At 44.7% G+C, this 1,273-nt stretch overlaps 1 protein-coding gene across 1 annotated transcript in view; it reads left to right on the top strand.

Moving 5' to 3' along the window:
• LOC107578932 (neuroligin-4, X-linked-like) overlaps positions 1-1,240 on the top strand; it is a 22,326-nt gene extending 21,086 nt beyond the window's left edge. The window contains exon 3 of the mRNA XM_016264832.1: positions 1-1,240. Within this exon, the coding sequence (XP_016120318.1) occupies positions 1-706 (706 nt within the window). The 3' untranslated portion in view covers positions 707-1,240.
• The last annotated feature ends 33 nt before the right edge of the window (positions 1,241-1,273 follow it).

Raw genomic sequence — 1,273 nt, 5'->3', positions numbered from 1 at the left:
TCATCTTCATAACATCAATGAACTCTTTCAATACGTCTCGACCACTACTAAGATACCTCCTCAGGATACTACGCCATTCCCGTACACTAAGAGACTGGGTAAAACATGGCCGTCCACGACACGTCATCCTGGTGTTCCTCCCGCCAACACCAAACAAACTACAGACCAGCGTAAAGGCAATGATATGGGCGATGACTCAGCGGTGGTTATCGAGACAAAGCGAGATTACTCCACCGAACTCAGCGTGACCATTGCGGTGGGTGCTTCTCTCCTTTTCCTCAACATTCTGGCCTTTGCAGCACTTTACTACAAGAAGGATAAGCGCCGTCACGAATCCAACCGACGTGGGCCCAGCCCACAGCGGAACTCTGCACCAGCTAATGCAGTGGCTAACGCCAATGACATAGCACATTTGCAGAGCGAGGAGGTGATGTCGCTCCAGATGAAACAGCAGCAGATGGAACACGAGCACCATCATGAGTGTGATGCTCTGCCAGGTCACGATACGCTTCGTCTTACCTGCCCAGCCGATTACACACTTACTCTACGACGTTCGCCTGATGACATCCCACTCATGACGCCAAGTACCATAACAATGATTCCTCACTCTCTGGCCGGAATGCAGCCCCTGCACAATTTCAACACGTTTGGAGGTAGTCAGAACAGTACCAACCTGCCCCATGGGCACTCCACCACCAGGGTATAGCTTTGTGCTGTGCACTAAAAGATCCTTTTCAGAACTCTAGGACATGGTCTGCTAAGGCATTGGGGGTTAAGGTCCTTTGTTTGTCATGGCAAACTGTGCTGACTTTGTTCCACTCTGAGACTTATATTGGTGGATTAGATGTTATTTTCCTATGAAGCCTTCTTGCAGAATATATCAAAGTCAAATATGACCTACTTGCGAAAAAAAATGAATGTTACTAAAGTAATACTTTATTTGGAGACAAGCTTGGTAAGGGCAGGGGACTTTACACCAAAAGACAAGAACTCTCTCCAAAGGACTATTTTGCTTGTATAGACAACATATACACCAACACAAGAGAGGTTAAAGGATCTGACGAAGCTTTGTACCATACCATATGTCATATACCAAGAGCAACAATGAGAGCAATGTTATTATACGAGAACTATATTTCAGATGAACACATTAATATTATTTTCTGAGAGTGTTTTCACATACCCAACCTGTGGATTGAACTCAAAAATCCCAGCCTGAAATGTAATTATAACAAAATTTGTAAAGGTGACAAAATGTAAATACTTGTGAGTC

This window comes from Sinocyclocheilus grahami, unplaced genomic scaffold (genome assembly GCF_001515645.1).
Source record: "Sinocyclocheilus grahami isolate Dianchi unplaced genomic scaffold, SAMN03320097.WGS_v1.1 scaffold12805.1, whole genome shotgun sequence".
In the NCBI taxonomy this organism is placed as follows: domain Eukaryota; kingdom Metazoa; phylum Chordata; class Actinopteri; order Cypriniformes; family Cyprinidae; genus Sinocyclocheilus; species Sinocyclocheilus grahami.
The sequence above is the reverse complement of the archived record's forward strand: the minus strand, read 5'-3'. Positions and strand labels throughout refer to the sequence as shown.